The sequence below is a fragment of the Capsella rubella genome, unplaced genomic scaffold, assembly GCF_000375325.1.
Source record: "Capsella rubella cultivar Monte Gargano unplaced genomic scaffold, Caprub1_0 scaffold_4, whole genome shotgun sequence".
Taxonomy (NCBI): Eukaryota; Viridiplantae; Streptophyta; class Magnoliopsida; order Brassicales; family Brassicaceae; genus Capsella; species Capsella rubella.
Window position 1 is genome coordinate 7,191,137 of NW_006238920.1, and position 20,899 is coordinate 7,212,035.

The following is a 20,899-nucleotide window of genomic DNA, read 5'->3' on the forward strand; positions in this document are numbered from 1 at the left end:
TTATGTGGTTTTGTTCTTTTAGGCATCTAAAGCTTCCTTTTTAATTTTGACTTGTAGTTTTGTTTTTGTGGTTACGTTCTCGTGGTTGACTAGTACATGAAAACGACTTCGTGGCAAGAAGAAAAGGATCATTTTGCTTTCTCTTTGTATCCAATGAACCGTGAACACATTATCATCGATCTCTCTATCAAATGCATTCTTTCTCTTTTTTTCCTCAAACATACCACCAACTTTATAAATAATAATCAACATTAATTCTAAGAAGTTTCTCCTTTTGTTTGATTTTATTCTATCTTAGATATATGTTTTTGTAAGTTACAATTTTTGAATCTGAAATTACTATTATACTTAAACCCGAAAAAAAAAAGAAAAATATATTTACTAATTATACTCTTCTGCAAATTTTACTTGGCTTCAGATTTATGTTTGAGTAATTCGAATTGTTTTCTTTTTGTCAGCAGTAATTAAAATTGGTTATCAACTAAATTATAAACAAAACATGTTATGATAAAATATAGTCATATATCAGTAAAGATATTCTAGCTAGATACTATATAAAAATCCGCGCTATGCCCGGGAAGTATTTTATAACTTTTGTTAATTTATATTAATCTAATGTATCATTTACTAATTTGTTATTATTTTCTCTAATTACAACTCGTTCTCAAAAAAAAAATATTAAAACTTATCATTATAAAAAGATAATCGTTTATATGAAAGTTTGAAGATAACTAAGATGATGTGACTCCATCATTCTTGAAAACTAATACTGTATTAAACATTGCAACACAATCTTATGCAATATGAAATAAAATAAAATAAAATAATATTTTTAATCCCATTCAATACCTTGATCACATATGTTATAGTAATTAGAAGAAAATATGTACATTTAAGATTTTAGAAACAGACCATAAGATTAAAAGATAATAATATTGAACAAGAAAAAACCAAAGAAAATGTTATTCCGTTTAAGTTTATGTTACCTTGTATCATCTTGTAAATAGGTCTTAAAATGATGTATGGGATTTAGAGTTTGATTGGTTTTAATGCTCTAAACTTCTCAAAATCGTTAAATTTCAAATGCTTGTTCCCGTAAGCGTTTGAAGATTATAATGGGTAGTCCATAAAACAAATTTTCATAACAACAAATAGAAAATATATTATCAAACCTTATACATGTATGTTAATTCTCAAACACTATAATTCTTAAACTTTAATCTACCTTTTAGTATGAATATTGGTGTTCAACTTTATAATTTATTTGTTCAATTTTTGAATAACTATTTATTTTTATTTTCATTATAATCATATTAGGTTTTATTATATTTTCATAAACATAGTTTTTTATGTTTTTATATTTTTATATTACATTTACTTTGATTATTTTTGTTGTTAATAAGACTTAAATTTTTCCCAAACGCTGTTCCTCTGCTTCTCTCTTGCTCTCTCTACAATTTGCCTTTCTCTGTTTTTGGTTAGTTCGGTTATCCAAAAATAGTGTTGGTTTAGATAGGATTCGGACTTTGGTATTTCAGATCGGTTAAGTTGGGTCGTTTCGGTATTCTCAATTGTGGTATTTTGTTTGTTTTTCCCAAAAAGAAAAATATAAAATTGAAGGAGAAAAAAAAAAGATGTCTTGTTGGATAATCCAAAGTTCTTTCTTCTTCTATTTTAGTAGTAGGGTTTATTTGTTAATGATCTCGTCGACTCTGTGATCTAATCTCTTTGAATCTGAAAAGCATACTAGAGAGAAGATCTCTTCCATAATTTTGCTGCAATCACCGAAGAAAATGGCGACCATAGGATTGGACCCGATGCGCCCTGAGATTGGGATGGAGGAAACCTGCAACGTCAAGGGTGCGGCGGCGAAACAAGGGGAAGGGCTTAAGCAATACTATTTTCAGCACATCCATGAGCACCAGCGTCAGCTCCGTCAAAAGACGAACAACCTTAATCGTCTTGAAGCTCAGAGGAATGAACTCAATTCTAGAGGTCTCTTCTTAATTTCTTCCCTTTGCTTTGTTTAATTGTTTGGTTGCGTTTCAGATTTAAGTACCAGTGCTTTCGATTTTTCAATCCTTGGAGTTGGGTTTTTTAGAATTTTGTTAATTGTTGTGGTGATTCCTGGTATTGAGGGTTTCCGATCTGGAAGTGATTGGGTGGCAATTGGATCTCTTTCAAGAACTTGCCTTGATTTGTTTAGCAGCAATAACTTAACCCAATTCAGATTGCTTGATTCAGTTTGTGTTAATCATTAAACTTTAATCTTCGTTGTCATTTTAAACTGAACAGTAAGAATGCTCAGAGAAGAGTTGCAGCTGCTTCAAGAACCTGGATCCTATGTGGGTGAAGTTGTAAAAGTGATGGGAAAAAACAAGGTCTTGGTTAAGGTATGAATCTTTTTTTCGTATTACTTAGTCTTAAATTGGTCTGAATTGTTTGCAATGATATGAACATAGCTATAATAATACTTAAAAATCCCGTCTTTCAGGTTCATCCAGAGGGGAAGTACGTTGTCGATGTTGACAAAAGTATAGACATAACGAAACTTACTCCATCAACTAGAGTTGCTCTCCGTAATGATAGCTATGTTCTTCACCTGGTTTTGCCAAGTAAAGTAGATCCGCTGGTGAATCTTATGAAAGTTGAGAAGGTTCCAGACTCCACATATGACATGATTGGTGGCCTTGACCAGCAAATTAAGGAAATAAAGGAGGTATGCCTAGTGAAAGAAAAAAAACAAAACTGAGTTATTGGCTTATCATGCTTTTATTTTTTTATGTAATATCTATATCTTTACTGGTTTATCAGGTCATTGAGCTGCCAATCAAGCATCCTGAACTGTTCGAGTCTCTTGGAATTGCGCAGCCAAAGGTAAACATGAATTTCAAAGCTTCTTCTCTACTTTGTAATGATGCAAAGTGGATTAGAATGACAGCATCTTCCTCTATTTCTAGGGTGTCTTGTTATATGGTCCACCTGGAACTGGGAAGACACTATTGGCTCGGGCTGTGGCGCATCACACTGACTGTACTTTTATCAGAGTTTCTGGTTCCGAGCTGGTCCAGAAATACATAGGAGAAGGTTCTAGAATGGTCAGAGAACTTTTTGTGATGGCAAGGTTTGTATATGCTAGTCCCTATTTGATATTTCAAGCATGAAAATAGTGGTTGGTTAGAAAAGATGGAACGGTTGACAAGATAAATCTTTTACATGCTTGTGCACAGTAGCTAAATTGGACATGCGGTGCTAAATAAACTGAGTAGAGTGTTCTCTGTTCCTACTATGAATTCGTTTTCAACATGCAGACGATCTTAAGGATGATTATCTTTATAAGTATTCTTTCAGCATGCCTAGCATTTAGGCCACTGTACAAATCTTTTGTAATGAGAAAAGTACACATAGATGAGATGATTGTGTTGGAAAATACTATTTCCAGCTTGCTTACCTTCCTGGTACCTCTGGCTTATGTTTTTCAGGGAGCATGCACCATCAATCATCTTCATGGATGAAATCGATAGTATCGGATCTGCTCGTATGGAATCTGGTAGTGGAAATGGTGACAGTGAGGTGCAAAGGACTATGCTTGAGCTTCTCAACCAACTGGATGGATTTGAAGCGTCAAACAAAATCAAGGTACGCATTAAGTTGTGAAGGAAAATTTTATCATGAAGCTGAAAAGGATGAGTGTATGATATACTAGTATGAATTTTCCAGACAAACTTGTTTATTCTCTTAATTGACTGTTGCAGGTTTTGATGGCGACAAATCGTATTGATATTCTGGATCAAGCTCTTCTCAGGCCTGGAAGGATTGATAGGAAAATTGAATTCCCTAATCCTAATGAAGAGGTAATGCATGTGTTTCATAGATAATGACATTAGAAGTAACTTTACCCTTTAGGTAGCTACTATGCTCTGTTGTTTTTTTGTGAAAAGAATGTGAAATTCTTCCAAAGATGCACACCTTATTTCTTTCAACTATCATTTACTGCATAAAATACTTTTCCTTATCTCCATATTCACTGTACCCAAGGTGAGGCTGGACGGTTTTGGCTGATGTATATTTTTAACATTGGTTGCAGTCACGTTTTGATATCTTGAAGATACACTCGAGGAAAATGAATTTGATGCGTGGAATCGATCTGAAAAAGATTGCAGAGAAGATGAATGGTGCCTCAGGGGCTGAGCTGAAGGTAAAGTGTTTCTATTCCGCTGTTACTCTTTTGTTCTCTCCACATTTTGTGCCTCTTATATAATGTTATTGTTGGTTATTGCGGTCAGGCTGTATGCACGGAGGCGGGTATGTTTGCGCTGCGGGAGAGGAGAGTACACGTGACACAGGAAGACTTTGAGATGGCAGTGGCGAAGGTAATGAAGAAAGACACAGAGAAGAACATGTCTCTGCGTAAGCTGTGGAAGTAGAAATCTCGTTGTTGTATGTACACTCAACTCAAAAGAGAGAGATTCATATCAGACTTGTGAGATATTATTAGAGTTACCTTTTACTGTCTGTGTGGTTCTTTCTGAAACCTTCCTTGTCGGTTGGCTCTTCAAGCTTTCGAAAACAAAGCTTTAACACTAGTTTGTAGTAAGTTAAATTGTCTTTCAACAAAGCTGTTTGCATTCAAACAAGCATTACATTGAAGTTTAAAGAATTTGTTATATCACTCATCTTTATTTAGTAGATTATTCATTAAAAGGTTTAAATAACAATGCAAATACAAATATGTTGTCTCCTAGGTTGCTTTCATTAGCTTTACAATTTTCATCATGTGCACAATATGTTTCTCTCTATCAGGAATACATTCCCTTACGATCTCAATTTCTTTCATATTCTGGATCCATCTGTTTAGTTCTGGAAACTTTTCCTCTGGAATCATATCAATTCCCATACCTTCCCAACCTCGAGCTAGACAAAATGGGATCATACTTCCCACGACCATGTCTAAGAATCCTATTGTCTCTCCGCCGAAGAATTTTTTCTCCGTGATTTGATTCTCAAGGAACATAATTTGTTGTCGAACTTCCTCGGTTGCAACATCAATACTCTTCTCCGATTTCACCAGCGACCTGAATGATGGTACTGCCTAAAAGGTAGTTATATTAGCAAACGTTTCATAACAAAGTGATAAAATTTGAAGTGATGTCACTAACCGTTGGTCTAAATGACCAATATAATTCTTATCGTTATAATTTAACTAAAAAATCGCTCAAAAAATTGATAATCAATCTTGTGGCTTAATTACTAATGGGAACAAGAATCTTGATTTCACTATTGAAAAGGTATTGAACTTGTAGTAAACATGTTTTTCTAAGTATTTATCATTTCTAGAAATTACCTATGCAATTAGTTAATAAAGGAGTTAGTTTCAAGAATTTACTTGTTCATCGACGAATTTGGCCCAGAATCGAGCCATGGCTTTGTCGTACGGATTTTCAGGTAGAATTGGATTGTGTGTCCATGTCTGGTCTATGTATTCAAGGATCAGCTGTGACTCGAGTAGTACATTACCATTGTGGACCAAAACAGGCACTTTTTTGTAAATCGGGTTGAGTTGAAGTAACAAAGGACTCTTGACAACCAAATAATCTTCATCCAAGTAATCGTATGGCACACCTTTGAGTTTGAGAGCCATCTCGACTCTACGGCTGAATGGGCTTGCCCAAGACCCTATAAGCTTCACACCCTCTTCTTTCTCAGCCATTATATCAATTAATTTCTTTCCCACTTTTTTGTTTTTTGTTTTTGTTTTTGTTTCTCTATATGATTCCTCAACTCTTTATATACTTCTGTAAATTATGCTTTGATTATAAAGGTGATACGAAAAAAGCAAAAGGAAAAGAAAAGTCAATTTAAGGCCTTTGTCTCCAAATAGTACTTAAGCATACTTTTCCTAGAGTTGTGATGAACACTTAAACAACAAGTACAATGTATGGACCTCATTTATGTGTATCATCCAAGGACATCTAGAGTGTATTTACATCATCCCTGACGTCAATTTCAATGATAATTGCATTATATTCAACGATTAATCAAGAAACGTTTTAAACATTGATGCTGCATGAATATTACGGCACGAGACAAATGAATGGTCAAGAAAAGCTAACAAGGTGAAAAATGTAGCAAAATTAATTAGAGGGTTAACAGAAAAAAAATTACAGTACTCTAATACAACATTAAACTCACATAAGTAACAAAAGAAATGTGTTAACTCATCAGAACAGAGTTATGATGTTGTCATTACTTTAGGAAGACTTAACTCTCTCAATAATTTTGTTCATGCGTTCAATATGTTTTTCTTTTGGAGGTATACATTGCCTCACAATCTCAACTTCATTCAACTTCTTGATCCATCTGTTTAACTCTGGAAATGTCTCCTTTGGAATCATATCAATTCCCATACATTCCCAAGCCCGAGCCAGACAAAACGGGATCATACTTCCTACAACCATGTCCAAGAATCCGATTGTCTTGCCGCCGAAGAAATCTTTTCCAGTAACTTCCTTCTCAAGAAACGTAATCAGTCCTCGGATCTCTTCAATAGCAACATCAATCCTCTTCTCTGCTTTTACTAGGGGCATGAACCCAACTGGTAGGATCTGCAAGTTAGATCAAGCTATAAGAAAAACAAGATGACTTTATTCTACAAATGTCAAATAGTCTTGATATGCTTGCAAGGTATTGAACTTCTAATTAATCTCAAGTCATTTTATATGTAATCAATATTATAAATTACTTTAATTAGTAAAAAGTTACCTGTTCATCGATGAACTTGGCCCAAAATCGAGCCATGGCTTTCTCGTAAGGATCTTGAGGTAGAATTGGATTAGTAGTCCATGTTTGGTCGATGTATTCGAGGATGACATGTGACTCGGACAAGATTTTATCATTGTGGACAAGAACCGGAACCTTCTTGTGAACTGGATTAAGCTCAAGAAGCAAAGTGCTCTTTTTGGGTAAGTCTTCCTCCAAGTACTCGTATGGTACGCCTTTAAGTTTGAGAGCCATCTCGACCCTACGACTAAAAGGGCTTATCCAAAACCCTAAAAGCTTCACACTCTCTTCTTTCTTCTCCATTAGATCTCTCTCTCTCTCACTTGTTCACTTTTTGGTTTCTATTATCTCACTCCTTTGTTCTTCTCTCTTTACCTTTTCTGGTTCCTTCTCTTGTTTGATTACTATTTTAATGTCTCTATAAATCAAGTTGTTGCATACACCACTCTAGTTATTTTATTGTTGTTTCGTACTAGCAATTGGCTTTTACAGACACTAACCACGTTGTCCCTTTGCGAATTACGAGTTTTATAGAGTATTTTATTGTATTGCTAAAACTTTTGAGGTTTTGCCTTTGTTTGTTTCCTATAGTTTATGTGTTAATTGAAAAGATAATCATGGAAGACAGAAAAATTAATATAACTGTAATAATATGACTTGTTGAATGTTGATAGTATGAACTTTCCACACTTGTCTATTGTATCCTATAAAAATATGGATTTGAAGTAGATTACTCTATTATAGTAAATGAAACATGTTATAATAAAACTTTTAATGGATTTGGATGTGATAGATACCAAAACTTAAATTCATGGATAAACCATGTTATTTCAAAATTAATCTACATTTTTTATTTTTTAAACCAATGAGAATTATGGATTTCAAAATCCTTGAACCAATACAAATATTACCGGACGACCAAGAAGTACGCAGTTGTGTTTAATTTAATTTAGGCAGACATAATTTTCTCTGCAATTTTGGTCATTCGCTCCACTTGTTTATCTCTTGGAGGAATACATTCCCTCACGGCCTCAACGTCTTCCAAGTTACTGATCCATCTGTTTAGTTCTGGAAACAACTCCTTTGGAATCATATCGATCCCTAAACCTTCCCAAAGCCGAGCTAGACAAAATGGGATCATACTTCCTGCGACCATGTCCAAGAATCCGACTGTCTTGCCGCCAAAGAAATCCTTCCCGGTGACTTGCTTCTCAAGAAACATAAGCATTTCTTGAGTCTCTTCAATAGCAACTTCTCTTCCCTTCTCTGCTTTCACCAAGGACCTGAACCCTAACGTTAAGATCTGCAAGTAAAGAACAATACATAAGCAAAAGAAATAAAGGATCCTGATTTTAAATGTTTTATCAGTATACCTGCTCATCGATGAACTTGGCCCAAAATCGAGCCATGGCTTTGTCGTAAGGATCTTGAGGAAGAATCGGATTGTTATTCTTCCATGTCTGATCGATGTATTCGATGATCAGATGTGACTCGGGTAATACTTTATCATTGTGGACAAGAACAGGAACTTTCTTGTGAACCGGGTTTAGCTCAAGAAGCAAAGAGGTCTTGTTTGGCAAGTCTTCCTCTAAGTACTCGTATGGTACGCCTTTGAGTTTGAGAGCCATCTCGACTCTACGACTGAAAGGGCTTCCCCAAAACCCTAAAAGCTTCACACTCTCTTCTTTCTCCGCCATAACTGGATCAACTCCTCTGTTTGTTTGTTTTCCTTTCAATAGGTTTTTGTTTCGTTCCCTTGATTGATTACTACTAATTAATATATAAATAGGGATAATGGGTAGTGAAAACGATGATTCTGGCTAATAAATAAATAACGAAGAAGACTATTTTGGTTTCTCTTGATAGTATCTTGAAGATCAAACCAGACAAAGATTAATTTTAAAACTTTAAGGTATGTCATTGCTAACGTCACTTAGCGTGACTAATCCTCCAGACAGTTAATTACTACACGATTTAAGAACAATAATTTAGTTAAATTAATCATACAACTTTTTAATACTGTAATAATAAAATAAGAACAGACATAAAATCTATATTAACATTTTTAAAGTACATTTTGTACTAAAATCTATTTTGGGATATAACATTTTATTTTTTAATATTTGCATAATCAAACCTTTTCCATTTGAATAAATAACAACACTTAAAAATAAATTTTGTAATTAAATCACAAGGAAATCGCGAAATAGGAAACAAATACTTATAAATTTTAAGAAATTTTTTTTTAAAGTCTCAAAATATTATAAATTTAATTTTTTAAAAAATTTAAAAATATTAAAAATATCAAAACTATTAAAAGCTGCAAAATATAATAATTAATTTTAGTTTTATAGAATATTTAAAATATTTAAAATATTTAAACTTTTTAAAATCTAAAAATATAATAATATAATAATATTTTACATAAATATATTTCTTACGAGTTGTCTATATTTAAAATCTTTTACAGGTTTAGTTAAAATATTATTTTATACAAAATCTTACCGCGGGTTGACCACATATATCTATGAATCTTATAATACAAATTAATAAAATTATATAAAATTTAAATGATATAAATACGTATAAAACTAAACTATATAAACTAACTACAAAAATTATCAACCAAACAAAGTTGTTAAATTATGGACTCGTGGTGTACCACGGGATAAATCCTAATACATATATTACTCAGCGAGTAATAATGTTTATCTCTTATAAGCTTACTCGAGTCTTATTTTCATTTTTTCCAAGAGTTCATCAATATGTTTCTTTATTTTGAGAATTTTATCAACAAAACGATACAAGCAAGCATATAGTGGATATTTACAGGACCAAGAAGTATGAATGTATGATGTTGTTTTTAATTTAGTTTCTAAATCCTCTGTTTCTTTCAATAGTTGTGTTTAGTTCTCTTGATTTATCCCTATTTCACTATATATAAGTGAGGCTAACAGGTTTGAATATGAGGACGTCGTTAGTCAATATATAAAGAAAAAAGTCCATTCTTTATCTTGGTATCCAAGATATCTTAAAATACATATCAAAACAAGATAAATAGAAATTAAAAAAAGGTATGCACGTCTCTCGTCTTAGGTCTATTATATATGCTGGTTCGATTTATGATCGAGTGTGAATATTGAGGCATGAACTACTTGTGTGTTCTTGACCCGACAGGTCAAAGGGCTTGCCCAAAACCCTAGAAGCTTTCACTATTTCGTCTTCTTTCTTTACAACTTCAATTCGTTCGGCTAGATATGATAGAGATTGAAACAATAATCAGAAATTTTTGATTAAACGATTTTTCTCTTTGTTCGTGATGACATACATAACAAGAAATTTTCAAAAAATAAACAAAGATTTGTTTTTACAAGGAAATATATTTCAAAATAATACATAACAAGAAATTTTCAAAAATAAATTAAACAAAGATTTGTTTTTACAAGGAAATATATTTCAAAATAATACATAGTGCTTCTTCATATTCTTCCTCTTTGGTTTCCTCATCACCATGATTTTCCTTAGCCGATCTTTCCCTGCCTTAGTATCTCGTTTCCGAACTATTTTGCGTTTACATATGTGTCGAACAAGATCAGGTTCACCTCTCACGAAGTCATGGTCAGCAAATTCGATTTCCTCAGAGTCAACTCTCCTAAAGCCGTATCGGTTAAGCAACTTGGCAAAGAGTGAGAAATTGCGAGGATACTCAGTTTCGTCCCGGCGAAAGCCAAAGAATCTTGGTATAACATCTCTCGAAAGTTCTTTAGGGTTCCAAACAATGAAACTCTTGCCACTCTCGCTCCACGAGATCGTTGAATCAGTCGAAGGATCATCAACCATGTCATATGTTTTTCCCAATATAGTACTTCGTAGAACGCTATCCATCTTTTGAAGAAGAAAAAAAGAGATCGTGACTTTGATGTTGTTTGTTGGTGGAAGCTTATGTTTTCCTTATTTATATAGAGAAGTGCTTTTGTCGGTGTAAGGTGTAATCATACTAGGCTTCGTGTAATATGGGCCTCAATGTTTTGAATTTATAAAAGCAAGTTTATAAGATTAAAAATCTTGATAATCGATGTGGGACAATCTTTTCGGGGGTTAGAAAACACACTTACATATAATAATCGATGTGGGACAACTAATTAAAGTAATTATGCACATATCTACTGTAATTATTCGTTCTTAAATCCTAGTATTGATGTAATAAGATACACTTTGCATAACATCAACCTTCATAAGCTTACTAAACACTAACTAACCACTTCTGCCTATTGAGATTAGAACATGCATCTCTTTGTGCTTTGTTAATTAAAGAGGAGATTTGTCTAGTTAAACCATTTTAATAAACTTATACGAAACGTTACAATACTTTATTAATTAGATACATCACAGCTCAAGCTGATTAGTGGTTTATTCTAATTTTGGATAGACTTAATCACACACTCAAAGCTCTTTGATCAGCCAGTAATCTGAATAGACCGCGTCACATCAGCCTTGTTCGTCTCAGCTTTAGGCACAGTAACAGTCAAAACACCATTCTCCATAGCAGCGTTGATCTGATCCATCTTCACATTCTCAGGCAACCTAAACCTCCTAGTAAACTGTCCGCTCGACCTCTCGACACGGTGCCACGTGTCGTTCTTGTCTTCCTTCTCCACGTGTCTCTCTCCGCTGATCTTTAAAACACTCTTGTCTTCCTCGATCTCGACTTTCACTTCTTCTTTCTTCAGTCCAGGCAAGTCGGCTTTGAACACGTGAGCCTCCGGCGTCTCTCTCCAGTCGACACGTGCGTTCACGATGGCTGAGTTATCTCGGGAAAGAAGTGAAGAAGATGGTGTTGTTAGTGTTAGCTCTCTGAAAGGATCCCATGCCTCTAGTGAGAATGGATCGTAGAAGTTGTTGCTTCGTCTGTTGTTGTTGTTGTTGAAGAAGCTTGGAATCATCGACATTTTTTTTCGGATTATAGAGAATCTGATTCGGTTTCGTTTCTTGCTTTTGAGTTTTTTTTTTTTATATAACTTCTGATGAGGAAAAACAGAGGATTTGTGAATATATTTAAAGGCACGAACAGAGATATTTCTCGAATTTTTACGGGAATATTTAGAAACGTCTAGAGGAAGGTGATGTGACTTGTGTCAGTGTATTTTATGGGCTTTGGTGGGCTGTAAATGTATGTCCATAACGGGCTGGCCCTATCTTAATAACTATAGCTGAAGATATTAAAGAAAAAAATACCTGTGACAAAATAACTATAGCTGAAGATATTAAAGAAAAAAAAAAAAGAAAGGATACAAAAGACAAAAATGAAACCAGAATTATACGGATCACCTAAATTAAAATCGAAATTTTCATTTAAAAAGCATTTAATAAAATACAAATATTTATAACATGCTGAATTTGTTATAAATACAAAGCAATTAAGGCTGTCTGAGTTACATGGACCATGGGCTTTAAAAGACAAGTGTATAATAAAAAATACTGAATTTATTATTTTTATTCTATCCATAGAGGCCCATTTTAATTTGTTGTATAATTATTATATAAATCTTTTGAGGGGAAAAAACAAATAAATGTTTTTAATCCAACGGTGTATAAAAGAGAGTGATTAGTAATCCACTCAAAGTAGGGTAAAAAACGATGACGTAATTCCCGCGTTCATTACGGAATCTTAACCGTACGATTCTATTATACACCTTTGCTTCTTCTACTGTTTCTTTTACTTATTTTATTTGTTTTTTTTACTAAATCCGTCGGCCACAAAGATAAAGTTATGTCTTTCTCTTTCTTCGTTTACCAAAAAAAAAAAAAGAACAACTTTGGACGAAAGACTCGGGCCGAGCTATGCAAAAAAAAACACACACACTCTTCTCTCCAACAACTCTTCTCTCTCTCTCACTACTTGTCACTCTCTCTATCTACACACAAAAATTAAACAAAGCTCTAAAATCTTCTCTCTCTCTATAGCTCTAGTGGTCTCTCTCTCTGCTTCTGTAGCTGATAGGGTCAGCTTCGTCGGCGCTATTTTTGCCTGATTTCACGGAGATTATTTGAGATCTGACCACTTCTTCTTCTTCTTCTTCCTTGTGCTGATCTGGTTTCTTCTTCTTACTCTCCTATTCCATGGATGCTTCGTCCTCGTCCTCCTCGGCGCACTGATTCCGTCGTCGACTTTAATTTTTTTGGTAAAGCTTCTTTTTTTTTTAATTGGGTATCCGTACAATGCTAATAATGTTTATTCCCATTTGCCCTCAAATGTGAATGAAGATTTTTTTGTGTGTTTCGTGGTTAGTGTTGTACTTGGGGTGGTCTCTGTACACTCTCTCACTCACTAGGCTCTAGTTTCTAATTTTATCTCTTGAAGGTTGTTCTTTGGTAAAAGAGTGTTTGTATTTTGGTCTTAGGTTTTTCTTTCTTTTCTCTCAACTTTATCTTGTAGAGATTCTTGTCAGATCTCTCATGGATTCTATAGAATCTTTAAGTCATGGAGCTGTTCCTATCTGATAATTTTTTTTTTTTTTTTGGTTGATTCCATCTTTAAATGTTGAAGATTCTGGATTTTATTACCTTGTGTGTGTGTATCTGTGTCTGATTGTGGATAAGAAGTACTTTTTTGTATTTGTTTATGACCGACCTCTATTTAACATTTTTTCTTGTCTTTCTTCAGAAACCACTCAAGATTGTTTTGAGCATTTGCTGTAGAATGGGAGGCTAAAGGAGTATCTGAGTGAAACCGTTAGTGCTTTGGCCAAGAAACGATGGAGTGCCGTATGGAAACGAAGAAGGGTTCGAGTGATCGGCCACCTTTTGTGGCTGCTGAGAAGAAAGTATTGAATAAAGAAAGCTCAAAGTCGTTTACACCGGATAAGTTCAGAGATGATAAACGCGGGTTATCTTATTCCGATTTCCACCGCGAGATCACGAAAAAAGTTGAAGATGTCTGTCCTAAACGCTTGGAGAACCGTCTCAAGTCGCGGATAGGTAGAACTGCGTCAGGAGAAAGGGACCTTGTGAAATACAAGTCCTATGTTCCGAGTTATATAAAGAAATATGAAAAACATGAAGAGAAGGTTGTTAAAGCTGGTGGCATTGGTTTGCTGGACCTAAGAAATAGGCAATCAGGTGATAAACAAGTGGATAAGCATACCAGGTCTTCCTTGTCTAACACTAGCACATCGTCGTCACTCTGGACTGATGAATCATCAACTGACTCCAGCAGAGGTCTGTGTGCTTCTCCTTTTCGTAAAAGAGTCAATCACCCTCCATTGCAGTATTATCTGATGTCATCTAAGCCTGGAGATAATTTTCAAGATTTGGATCCACCTCGAGATGATGGTGATATGTCCGAAAGTCATAGCTTTTTGCCAGGAAACATCACAGACAGACAAAGAGATACCTCAATAAGAGATGGACAGTTTCATCAAAGCCCTCGTGCAACTGCATTGCCACCAAATGACATGAAAGATTCTGATTTTAAGATTGCTCCAAAAACCAGAACTTTCTTGAGTCCATCAAAGCCAGATAGTCCTTCTTGCACAAGGATAATATCAAGGAATCTAGCCGAGGACTTTAAGAAAAAAGGAGAGAAGATGGAAGAGAGAATCCGAAATCCTCGTGTTCATGATTTGTTTGGAAAAGAAAAGCCTGCTGCTGTATTTGTACCAGGAATTGTTTCTCAGAAACAGATTATTGGTTTGTCCAAGTTCTATGATTCTAAAGTGTTGCTGGCTGAGAGGGTGGCAGAAACAAAGGGGTTCTCAGAAAAGTTGGCGTATGGGAAGGTTGCAGTCCTGGACTCTGGACGTGAAGCTGATGGAAGTAAACCGTTCTTAAAGCGTATCAGCTTCTTGAGTTCAGAAAGATCATGTTCAGCTCCACGATCAAGAAAAGCTGAATCGAGTCCCTCTAGGAGCAGGACTCTAGATCGAAGGTCAGCAGAAACATTGCCCAAACAGTCAGATCAGAAACCAGCTAAAATTGTTTCTGAAAGAGCAAGAAGCATTTCACCGTTTCGTCGACTCAGCTTCAGCATTGGAAAGTCCAGCAAAAACTCCAACACTGAAGATGCCCAGACTCCTCCCCACTTAAGCGCATCACTTATTTCATCACGAGCTGGTTTAGACAATCTATCTGCCTCTTCTTTAAGTGACAGCTCTTCTATTGATAAAACCAGTGCAGTAAACAGAGGCAGGTCCAGTCCATTGAGAAGGTTACTCGATCCTTTAATAAAACCAAAATCAAGCCATTCATGTCGATCTCCTGAGCCATCACAAAAGGATGCCCCTTTGAGTCACCAAAAGCATATGCTTTCTGACAGTCAACCATCTTCATCCCTTCTGTCGAGTAATGGAAAAACTTCAACTGTTCAGGCTCTATTTCGTGTGACATCTAAGAATGATCAACCACTTTTCACTTTTGCGGTTGAAAAGGAACAAAGTATTACAGCAGCCACAATAAGAAAACAGACGCCGCCAGAAAAGGAAGACTATGGACATAAGTATACGTTTTTTACTGTACAGGAAGTACAGAAGAAAAATGGAAAATGGATGAACCACGGCAGGAAGATGCAAAACCAAGAGTATACATCAAACATTGTTGCTCAGATGAGAGTTTCCGGTTCTAAGCCTCTGATTTTCGCTGGAGAAAGTGCTGTTGATAATCTCACAACCAGAGAATTTGTACTCTTTGCATCTGAATCGCAGCGGACTAACGAGCTAGCTGCCATGGTGATCAAGATCCCAAAAATTTCTGACACAAGCTCAACAAAAGACACCACACTTGGAGATTACTTTGCAGATGTTGACGCAACAGTGGTACTTCCAAGTGGAATTCACAGTCTCCCACACAAAGGAGGGCCTTCGTCGCTGATCCAACGATGGAAATCAGGTGGATCATGTGACTGTGGAGGCTGGGACATTGGCTGCAACCTTAGAATCCTTACAAATCAGCATAATAAACCCCGAAACCCTTCTCCCTCCACTTCAGATGCATTTAAGCTCTTCTTTCAGGTTTCCATAACATGTCAAATCTGTCAATACTACATCAACCTCTGACTTGATTTTGAAACTAATCCAAATTTGTTGCAGGGAGGATCACATGATAATAACAACCAGCCATTCTTGAGTTTCACTCCATACAGAGAAGGTGTTTACGCGGTTGAGTACAATACATCACTTTCACTCTTGCAAGCATTCTCCATTTGTATAGCGATTAACGAGGGACGGAATCCGTCAAAGACAACAGAACCGAATAATACTTCATGTGTAGACAACAACAAAGCTTATGGAGGAGAGATGTCATCGATTCAAAACGAGAGGTTGAAGTCATTTTCAGGTCCTATTGAAGCTGAGGCTCCTGCTAGGTATCTCTCACACCACCCACCTTTGTCTCCTGTGGGAAGGGTTTAGCCGTTTAGTTGCTTCGTCAAATAAATCTGGCTATATATGTTTCTTTATATATATTTCTCTTTTTTAGTCTCTGATGGGGGAAGCGTAAGTTCAATGTAATTACGGCGTGGAAGTAGATTACGTTATATAGAAATTTGTGAAACTTGTTTTTTAATCACATTAATATTTAAGCAAATAAAAAACTCCTATTGTTTTGCCTCTACATTGTGTTCTTTCTTCTAACAGTTCCAGTATCGGTGATGATGACTTCCTTAACTCGTCGTGTTAGTTTAGTTTAGTGTTTGTTGTTGAACTGTGTTCATAAAAAAAAAGTAAAACACTATTGGTGCTGCCCAGGATCGAACTGGAGACCTTTTGCGTGTAAGGCAAACGTGATAACCACTACACCACAGCACCTTTTGTTATATATTTACATTTAAGTATATATATACAGATAAAATGTTAGGAAAAGTAATTGAGCGGTTACAAAAATTGGCACAACAAATGTTTTGCCTTTGTTCCTCCTTTGCGTAGATTGCACAAAAAGCTGAATCCTTTCTCCGACAAGACAAACAGAGACCCATTTGAATCGATTCCTTATTAAAAATTATTGAATTGGGAATGTTCTCTTATCGATTCTTTCAGGTGAATCAAACTGGTCGGTGCGTTTCGTTTATGTGACACATCTGCGGATCGAGTTCTGTTTCTATTAAAGCATTTGCATTTGATCGATTGCTATAGAGATTAATGTTCGTTCTCAATCTAAAGCATGCCCCTTTACGTTGATCGCGAGGCTCCTAAGGTATTTTGTTTTCTCTCTCTCTCTTTTCAAAAGATAAAAAAATTGTTGAAATTAATTTAAAGTTTATTAGTCATGTGTCAATGGTTTTTTGTGTGTGTGTGTGAAGCTATGGAGACGAATTTACACAGAAGCAACATTAGAAGGTTCTCTCCTTGCCGAAAAATGGAAGCTTGTTCTTGCTGGACTTGTATTTCAGGTTCTCTAGCTTCCTTCTTCATCCACCTAATTTATGGCTTAAAATGTTGGTTTTAGCTCTATCCATGTTTTGTGTTAAGATTATAGTTTTGCAATGTTGTTTTAGCTTATAATTTGTTGGTGATTTGATTAAATTGAAGTTTTGATAGAGCAACGAGTTATGGTGAATTATTGTTTCAGCAAATGTGGGAGCTTTAGAAATAGTTCAGTTTGTAAATCTTGTTTACATATGTTTTTGGTCCTTCTCAAATCAGTACATTCATGGACTTGCTGCTCATGGAGTTCACTACTTACACCGACCTGGTCCAACTCTTCAAGATGCCGGTTTCTTTATTCTTCCAGTTAGTATGCTTGCTTTGAATTTTCTTGGTAATTTTTGTTCTGTATCGTAGCTCTGGTTTGTTTGGTAACTGATATGTGTTCCTCAGGAACTTGGGCAAGATAAAGCCTTTGTCAGTGAAACTGTGTTTGTCACTATCTTTGGATCATTTATCTTGGTAAGTTTCCATTCTGAGGTAACTTATTTTATTCCCTCAACTCGCTGTAATGGATTAATGGCTCTAATATGCGGTTTACTTTGATTGCAGTGGACATTTCATCCTTTTGTTTCCCACAGTAAAAAGATTTGTACAGTTTTGATATGGTGCAGAGTTTTTGTTTATTTAGCAGTAAGTTGCACTTACACTACATTGATTCTTCTATTTATACATACACAGCAGATAATATCTGCTTTTAGTTTAGTTTTGGGGAGGTTTTTAAGCTTTCATATGTTTTCAGGCTTCTCAAAGTCTGAGGATTATCACATTCTTTGCAACACAGCTTCCTGGGCCTAATTATCATTGTCGAGAGGTATGATTCTCAATGTGTTTAGGCTTTGGTTTCTTAGTTGTGACTTTTTTTGGCTATGTATTGATTTCTCCCTGGTATATCAAATTTATCTGTTAGGGCTCCAAGCTCGCCAAGATTCCGCCTCCGAAGAATGTTCTTGAAGTACTTTTGATTAACTGTTAGTTCGAATTGCATCTTTTTTTTTGCAATTTTTTAGTTGGTACAGAATAACTCATAAAGTGGCATTTGATTATGGTTTGTTTCTGTTCAAAATGCAGTTCCTGATGGAGTGATATATGGTTGTGGAGATCTAATATTTTCATCACATACAATATTCACCTTAGTGTTTGTACGCACATATCAACGATATGGCACACGAAGGTACTGTTTCATATATCATTCTACAAAAGTTCATCCTTTCTCACTAGATTTTTCCATCTCATGTATGTAAAATTCCCAGGTGGATCAAGCATCTGGCTTGGCTTATGGCAGTTGTACAGAGCCTATTGATCATAGCTTCAAGGAAACATTACACAGTTGACATTGTTGTTGCATGGTCAGAAAAAATAGGAAAAATCAAATATCACTTTTTTTGCAAAACTGAATCTCTTAAATTATCTCAACATTTTGACATTTTCTTCTGCAGGTATACTGTGAACCTTGTGATGTTCTACGTTGACAGCAAACTTCCAGGTATTCTTTAAGAACTCAATCATTCTCCCAAAAGATTAAGAACACCAGATTGTTTCCCCGCACATAGTCACATAAATATTTGCAGAAACTTGAGACTGCAATTTGTTTGATAATTTCTGTGCATAGTTACCCCGGTACTTACTGAAAACAGTTCATTACAATACTGAATAAACGTCGTAGCTATTCCAGATTCCCATACCATTTCTTAGTTTAGTCTCTGCTATTTGCCAGTAATAGCCCTATAAACCCGACACATGTTCTGGTCAGTTTGCTCTTATTTGAAGAAACTGTGAACGATTATCTTATTGCAGAAATGGCTGAGCGTTCTAGTGGACCTTCTCAGACGCCTTTACTCCCACTGAGTACTAAGGACAGCAAGAACAGGAGCAAAGAGGATCACCAGAGACTTCTAAACGAAAACAATGTAGCAGATGGTCATTGATGTTATCTCTTCCAATATCAAAATCTCAAATCCGAGCAGAATCTTAGTTAGAGACTAATGGTTGTGTACTTATTGAGTGCATGTTAGTCATAAACTGAACAGAAATTCCCAAGTTTGGTGCTATATTGTCCTAGGATAGAAAGTTCTCTTTGTTCAAAGTGAAAATACAAATTATACAACTCATTAATAGATGGGTTTCGTGGATTTTGATTTTGTTATTTCATTTCATCCCTTCAGAAATAATGGGTTCACAGAGAATTTGCATTATTTGTCCAAATCAGAGCCAAAAATGTGATGCGACTCGCTTGACAATAAAAAACAATATTATAGCTTTAGAACAACAAAAAAAACAGAGTATTGTTCCCTCCATGATCTTTTGGTCTATAATAATTGACTTAAACTGGATTACATCGGAGGCTTGCCAGCACTTAGAAGCTGTCCAACCATTCCATTTACCTGAAAACGATTACATGAAGACAACATCAGTATTAATTTTGAGAAATTGTGGTCAGCTTTGAGAAGTTTTGAAGTATGGAACCGTTCATTGTTAAGACAAGAACCTAACCTGCCAGTACTTGGAAACGCAACGGTCAATGCAACTATTCTCACCCATGTTTAACTCAGCTTCCTTGTACCTGGGAATCAGATCGATTTTAAACAATCTCAGCTTAAAATTGTCCCAACAATGCAGACCAGAACCAAGAGATCATTAGAAAACATTAAAAAGAGAATAGGCTTACTTTTTATCCACACATTTGTGGAAGCATGTTTGAGCAAGCCTGCATTAAAAAAACAGGGCCTATCAGAAGAAACACAATACAGGGCGTGGCAAATTCACTGAACACCACCAAGTCAAGGCTATCAAAGTTTAACCTCTACATAACATGTCTACCTAAATCAAGAATTTCTAAAGGAAAGATTTCAATATCACCCACAAGAAAACCAATTTAGACATTGTAACGGTATACACTATACAGAATGAAAGAAGTCACAAACTTATATTACTTATATTCCTCTAGCTTTTATCACTATTTGAAATAAACGAGATCCCACACAATGTGATCAGCACAAATTCAACCCAGTATCAGGATACCAATTAAAGGAGAGTGCATCTCAATCTCTAATCTTATACCAGACAAGCTTATTTCAGAATGAAAAAATAAACCAAATGGGTCTTAATTCAGTACTTGTTAAAGAGTTCCACCCGATACTCCATCTCCATTTGTGCCATACTAATCGCCTGATTCAATTCAAGAGAAAAAAAAAAAGCAAAATGAGAAACTTAAGAACACCAATCCAAATCTACTTGTACAATTAATGGCAGTGTCCTACGCTTAAAGATCTGAATCAAGAAGATACAATTCAACCCTAAGCAAAGCCAAAAACATAGAAACCTAAATGTCAATCATAAAGACAGCTAAAAACTAAAGCTCCATTGTATAATTAGATCAAAGATCGTAGCTTTACGATGTATTAACAACAAAGGACGAGTAAAAAAAAAAACAGAACCTGTTCCTTAGTAACGCCGGGGGGATAAGGACTAGGAGAAGCCATTTCTTATTTAGCAGAACCTGAAAAAAAACAGATTAAAGATTCGTAAAAATCGAAACTTTATAATTCAAAACTTGAATTTGAAAGATCAAAAATCCCTACTTTCTCAAATGGGATTTTGTTAAGTGAGATGTAAAAGAACACAAAGGCTTCTCTTTTTTTTTCCTAGACAGCCGAATTAGGGTTTAAGAGACATAAAATGACACGTCATCAAACGCAGGGGCA

The 20,899-nt window shown here is 35.3% G+C and overlaps 9 protein-coding genes and 1 non-coding gene across 10 annotated transcripts; 3 read left to right on the top strand and 7 right to left on the bottom strand.

Annotated features, from left to right (window-relative positions):
- Positions 1–1,638: 1,638 nt before the first annotated feature.
- LOC17888056 (26S proteasome regulatory subunit 8 homolog A) lies at positions 1,639–4,637 on the top strand. The gene is made up of 9 exons (XM_006293413.2): positions 1,639–1,995; positions 2,296–2,393; positions 2,495–2,719; positions 2,815–2,877; positions 2,961–3,124; positions 3,483–3,639; positions 3,756–3,854; positions 4,088–4,198; positions 4,287–4,637. The coding sequence occupies exons 1-9, from the start codon at positions 1,794–1,796 to the stop codon at positions 4,425–4,427; spliced, it is 1,260 nt and encodes a 419-aa protein (XP_006293475.1). The 5' UTR covers positions 1,639–1,793; the 3' UTR covers positions 4,428–4,637.
- A 23-nt stretch (positions 4,638–4,660) lies between these two features.
- On the bottom strand, positions 4,661–5,770 carry LOC17888486 (glutathione S-transferase U3). The gene is made up of 2 exons (XM_006293340.2): positions 5,387–5,770; positions 4,661–5,092 (listed from the first exon to the last, which is right to left on the bottom strand). Exons 1-2 carry the CDS (start codon positions 5,708–5,710, stop codon positions 4,742–4,744), a joined length of 675 nt encoding a protein of 224 aa, XP_006293402.1. The 5' UTR covers positions 5,711–5,770; the 3' UTR covers positions 4,661–4,741.
- Positions 5,771–6,154: 384 nt separating this feature from the next.
- Positions 6,155–7,102, bottom strand: LOC17888196 (glutathione S-transferase U2). Its single transcript, XM_006296460.2, has 2 exons — positions 6,763–7,102; positions 6,155–6,605 (listed from the first exon to the last, which is right to left on the bottom strand). The coding sequence occupies exons 1-2, from the start codon at positions 7,081–7,083 to the stop codon at positions 6,252–6,254; spliced, it is 675 nt and encodes a 224-aa protein (XP_006296522.1). The 5' UTR covers positions 7,084–7,102; the 3' UTR covers positions 6,155–6,251.
- Positions 7,103–7,543: 441 nt separating this feature from the next.
- On the bottom strand, positions 7,544–8,546 carry LOC17889243 (glutathione S-transferase U1). Its single transcript, XM_006294855.2, has 2 exons — positions 8,154–8,546; positions 7,544–8,083 (listed from the first exon to the last, which is right to left on the bottom strand). Exons 1-2 carry the CDS (start codon positions 8,475–8,477, stop codon positions 7,730–7,732), a joined length of 678 nt encoding a protein of 225 aa, XP_006294917.2. The 5' UTR covers positions 8,478–8,546; the 3' UTR covers positions 7,544–7,729.
- Positions 8,547–10,236: 1,690 nt separating this feature from the next.
- LOC17888064 (heat stress transcription factor A-4a) lies at positions 10,237–10,665 on the bottom strand. The gene has a single exon (XM_006295433.1). It carries the CDS (start codon positions 10,663–10,665, stop codon positions 10,237–10,239), a length of 429 nt encoding a protein of 142 aa, XP_006295495.1.
- Positions 10,666–11,100: 435 nt separating this feature from the next.
- LOC17888098 (17.6 kDa class I heat shock protein 2) lies at positions 11,101–11,811 on the bottom strand. The gene has a single exon (XM_006295076.2). It carries the CDS (start codon positions 11,727–11,729, stop codon positions 11,238–11,240), a length of 492 nt encoding a protein of 163 aa, XP_006295138.1. The 5' UTR covers positions 11,730–11,811; the 3' UTR covers positions 11,101–11,237.
- An 885-nt stretch (positions 11,812–12,696) lies between these two features.
- Positions 12,697–16,386, top strand: LOC17889682. The gene is made up of 3 exons (XM_006293606.2): positions 12,697–12,962; positions 13,445–15,785; positions 15,864–16,386. Exons 2-3 carry the CDS (start codon positions 13,536–13,538, stop codon positions 16,182–16,184), a joined length of 2,571 nt encoding a protein of 856 aa, XP_006293668.1. The 5' UTR covers positions 12,697–12,962; positions 13,445–13,535; the 3' UTR covers positions 16,185–16,386.
- A 121-nt stretch (positions 16,387–16,507) lies between these two features.
- On the bottom strand, positions 16,508–16,580 carry TRNAV-UAC. Its single transcript has one exon. It is a non-coding gene; the product is annotated as a tRNA-Val (tRNA).
- Positions 16,581–16,698: 118 nt separating this feature from the next.
- Positions 16,699–19,327, top strand: LOC17890087 (phosphatidylinositol:ceramide inositolphosphotransferase 3). Its single transcript, XM_006294664.2, has 11 exons — positions 16,699–16,965; positions 17,072–17,161; positions 17,415–17,501; positions 17,589–17,657; positions 17,748–17,828; positions 17,938–18,009; positions 18,106–18,166; positions 18,267–18,369; positions 18,449–18,544; positions 18,635–18,681; positions 18,993–19,327. Exons 1-11 carry the CDS (start codon positions 16,933–16,935, stop codon positions 19,121–19,123), a joined length of 870 nt encoding a protein of 289 aa, XP_006294726.1. The 5' UTR covers positions 16,699–16,932; the 3' UTR covers positions 19,124–19,327.
- Positions 19,328–19,355: 28 nt separating this feature from the next.
- LOC17889787 (mitochondrial import inner membrane translocase subunit TIM10) lies at positions 19,356–20,864 on the bottom strand. The gene is made up of 6 exons (XM_006295275.2): positions 20,777–20,864; positions 20,633–20,694; positions 20,311–20,363; positions 19,864–19,902; positions 19,689–19,758; positions 19,356–19,579 (listed from the first exon to the last, which is right to left on the bottom strand). The coding sequence occupies exons 2-6, from the start codon at positions 20,675–20,677 to the stop codon at positions 19,529–19,531; spliced, it is 258 nt and encodes an 85-aa protein (XP_006295337.1). The 5' UTR covers positions 20,678–20,694; positions 20,777–20,864; the 3' UTR covers positions 19,356–19,528.
- Positions 20,865–20,899: the final 35 nt, after the last annotated feature.

What these genes read in the sequence shown, in the direction of transcription:
- LOC17888056 (XM_006293413.2), top strand. Translation starts at nt 1,794, where the DNA reads ATGGCGACCATAGGATTGGACCCGATGCGCCCTGAGATTGGGATGGAG. An exon ending in TTGGAATTGCGCAGCCAAAG is followed by an intron (nt 2,878 to 2,960) that starts GTAAACATGAAT and finishes CTCTATTTCTAG; the next exon opens with GGTGTCTTGTTATATGGTCC. An exon ending in AAGCGTCAAACAAAATCAAG is followed by an intron (nt 3,640 to 3,755) that starts GTACGCATTAAG and finishes TGACTGTTGCAG; the next exon opens with GTTTTGATGGCGACAAATCG.
- LOC17889682 (XM_006293606.2), top strand. Translation starts at nt 13,536, where the DNA reads ATGGAGTGCCGTATGGAAACGAAGAAGGGTTCGAGTGATCGGCCACCT. An exon ending in CATTTAAGCTCTTCTTTCAG is followed by an intron (nt 15,786 to 15,863) that starts GTTTCCATAACA and finishes AATTTGTTGCAG; the next exon opens with GGAGGATCACATGATAATAA.
- LOC17890087 (XM_006294664.2), top strand. Translation starts at nt 16,933, where the DNA reads ATGCCCCTTTACGTTGATCGCGAGGCTCCTAAG. An exon ending in CTAATTATCATTGTCGAGAG is followed by an intron (nt 18,010 to 18,105) that starts GTATGATTCTCA and finishes TTTATCTGTTAG; the next exon opens with GGCTCCAAGCTCGCCAAGAT. An exon ending in CAACGATATGGCACACGAAG is followed by an intron (nt 18,370 to 18,448) that starts GTACTGTTTCAT and finishes TAAAATTCCCAG; the next exon opens with GTGGATCAAGCATCTGGCTT.
- LOC17889243 (XM_006294855.2), bottom strand. Translation starts at nt 8,477, where the DNA reads ATGGCGGAGAAAGAAGAGAGTGTGAAGCTTTTAGGGTTTTGGGGAAGC. An exon ending in CCAAGTTCATCGATGAGCAG is followed by an intron (nt 8,084 to 8,153) that starts GTATACTGATAA and finishes CTTTACTTGCAG; the next exon opens with ATCTTAACGTTAGGGTTCAG.
- LOC17889787 (XM_006295275.2), bottom strand. Translation starts at nt 20,677, where the DNA reads ATGGCTTCTCCTAGTCCTTATCCCCCCGGCGTTACTAAGGAACAG. An exon ending in CCGGCGTTACTAAGGAACAG is followed by an intron (nt 20,364 to 20,632) that starts GTTCTGTTTTTT and finishes GAATTGAATCAG; the next exon opens with GCGATTAGTATGGCACAAAT. An exon ending in CGGGTGGAACTCTTTAACAA is followed by an intron (nt 19,903 to 20,310) that starts GTACTGAATTAA and finishes TTTTTAATGCAG; the next exon opens with GCTTGCTCAAACATGCTTCC.
- LOC17888098 (XM_006295076.2), bottom strand. Translation starts at nt 11,729, where the DNA reads ATGTCGATGATTCCAAGCTTCTTCAACAACAACAACAACAGACGAAGC.
- LOC17888196 (XM_006296460.2), bottom strand. Translation starts at nt 7,083, where the DNA reads ATGGAGAAGAAAGAAGAGAGTGTGAAGCTTTTAGGGTTTTGGATAAGC. An exon ending in CCAAGTTCATCGATGAACAG is followed by an intron (nt 6,606 to 6,762) that starts GTAACTTTTTAC and finishes TCTAACTTGCAG; the next exon opens with ATCCTACCAGTTGGGTTCAT.
- LOC17888064 (XM_006295433.1), bottom strand. Translation starts at nt 10,665, where the DNA reads ATGGATAGCGTTCTACGAAGTACTATATTGGGAAAAACATATGACATG.
- LOC17888486 (XM_006293340.2), bottom strand. Translation starts at nt 5,710, where the DNA reads ATGGCTGAGAAAGAAGAGGGTGTGAAGCTTATAGGGTCTTGGGCAAGC. An exon ending in CCAAATTCGTCGATGAACAA is followed by an intron (nt 5,093 to 5,386) that starts GTAAATTCTTGA and finishes ACTACCTTTTAG; the next exon opens with GCAGTACCATCATTCAGGTC.